This window comes from Seriola lalandi, unplaced genomic scaffold, assembly GCF_002814215.2.
Source record: "Seriola lalandi dorsalis isolate HSWRI2012SDOR001 ecotype SW California unplaced genomic scaffold, Sedor1 jcf7180002001821, whole genome shotgun sequence".
NCBI classification, from domain to species: domain Eukaryota; kingdom Metazoa; phylum Chordata; class Actinopteri; order Carangiformes; family Carangidae; genus Seriola; species Seriola lalandi.
Window position 1 is genome coordinate 1 of NW_019472477.1, and position 1,728 is coordinate 1,728.

General features: G+C 39.6%; 1 protein-coding gene across 1 annotated transcript; it reads right to left on the reverse strand.

Moving 5' to 3' along the window:
- Nucleotides 1-231: 231 nt before the first annotated feature.
- LOC111664836 (MARVEL domain-containing protein 3-like) lies at nucleotides 232-1,718 on the reverse strand. Its single transcript, XM_023419624.2, has one exon. The coding sequence runs from the start codon at nucleotides 1,523-1,525 to the stop codon at nucleotides 866-868; it is 660 nt and encodes a 219-aa protein (XP_023275392.1). The 5' UTR covers nucleotides 1,526-1,718; the 3' UTR covers nucleotides 232-865.
- Nucleotides 1,719-1,728: the final 10 nt, after the last annotated feature.

Here is a 1,728-nt window from a genome sequence, read left to right on the forward strand (position 1 = left end):
TTCCATGTTTTTCCTGTGAGTGATGGAAGACCTTTAGGCAGAACAAAGTCTGACATCTAAAAAAATGGGAAAATATTGTTGCTCAATGGATATGCAATTTATTCTACTGAAATACTGTGGGTATTTTATGCATAAAAGACAAAATACTAACTTCCAAATCATAAGACAAAGTATAAAGCAGAGGATGCTTTGCTTCCCTGCCTAGGAAAGACATTTGACACTGTCACCACATCAAGGTCTGGAGACATTTAATTCCAGAGTCAGTTCAGTCTATAACAGCAACAGTTTGTATCAAGACTAAACTGCCAGGATTAATGATCATCAGACTGAATTGAGATTTATGGATTGCACAATAATTCATGTGTAGGACACAAATTATTTTAACTAAGAGATCAAGACCTACGGAAGTGTACCTCGGTAGCATCATTCTTAAAGGAAGCAGCAAAGGCTGATAAATACACAACCAACTCTTCTTGAACAAATGAAAGGAGTTTATCTCTGTCCTTTTTTGTCAAACATTTTCAGAGTATCTTTTCTGAACAAATGTAATGAAAAATGACCAGTGAAAGATCACTGATTTGCAATTTGAGTAATTTAATATAACTATACATTTATACAAAATGTAACAGACACCATACACAGGTATATAAACTGCAAAAGAGGTAATAATAAAAAAGTATTCTCCAAAATCAAATGTAAACAATCAAAACATAAAAAGTGTATAAAAAAGCTGATTCACCAATCACATTCAACAAAAGTTAAACAGTTACACCTAATAAAAAATTATAAAAAACTATCCATGTTTTCTGGTGGCAGAGACTTCTCCTCAATCTCACTTTGCCATATGTTGAAGAGAAAAGGCATCTTAAAAATGACTGTCCTCGTTTGTTCTTTGCTTCTTTAGCTCCCGCACTGACCTGAAAGCTCTGACAGCTAACACTGCACCAAAGATGAAAACAAACACCCCCAGCACCCCAAAGAGACCTCCTGCAATATCTGCACCGTGGAACTGGCAGTCAAAACCCTTGTGCCCTTTGCTCTTGTACATTTGCTCTCTCTCTTCACAGATTGGATTATTGTAGGTTTCTTGAACCTTAATGAAGTAGAAGGCAAGTGCAGGGATGTAGCCCAGGCCGATCAGGAAGTTCAGCAGAGCCTCCCCCAGCAGCACAGGGGGCCAGCGGTAAGGGACTCTGAAAATCCCCAGAGTAAGCATGGCACAGGCGTATATCATTAAAACCCCACCGCAGGCCATGGTGAAGATGTACGGAGGTCGCTTGAGCTGATGGAACAGCTGGTCCAGCTCCTTCACCCTGTCTACATCAGCTCCAGTGAAAGCATTGGCCCCACCAAAGTGATAATAGTAGAGTCCGCCGAGGCTGGCCAGATCACGGTAACCCCCATTGTTGCTGTATGGCACTCCAGCGCAGATGATGATAAGCAGATTCACAAACAGCTCCATAAGCTGGCACAGACCTGGGAGATACAGGATAAACACAGTACTGACATGAATGTATAACAACATGAAGCAGTGAGACTAGAGCTGACACGATGAGCCAATTTATGATATTATTGATTGACCAAAAAAAATTTTCTGAGCAAGAATGCCAAATAATTACTGATCGCAGTTTCTCTGATGAGTGGATTTGCTGCTTTTCTTTGTCAGAAATGATAATAAATTGAATATCTTTGGGTAATGGACCCCCAAAAAACAAGACATTTGATGTA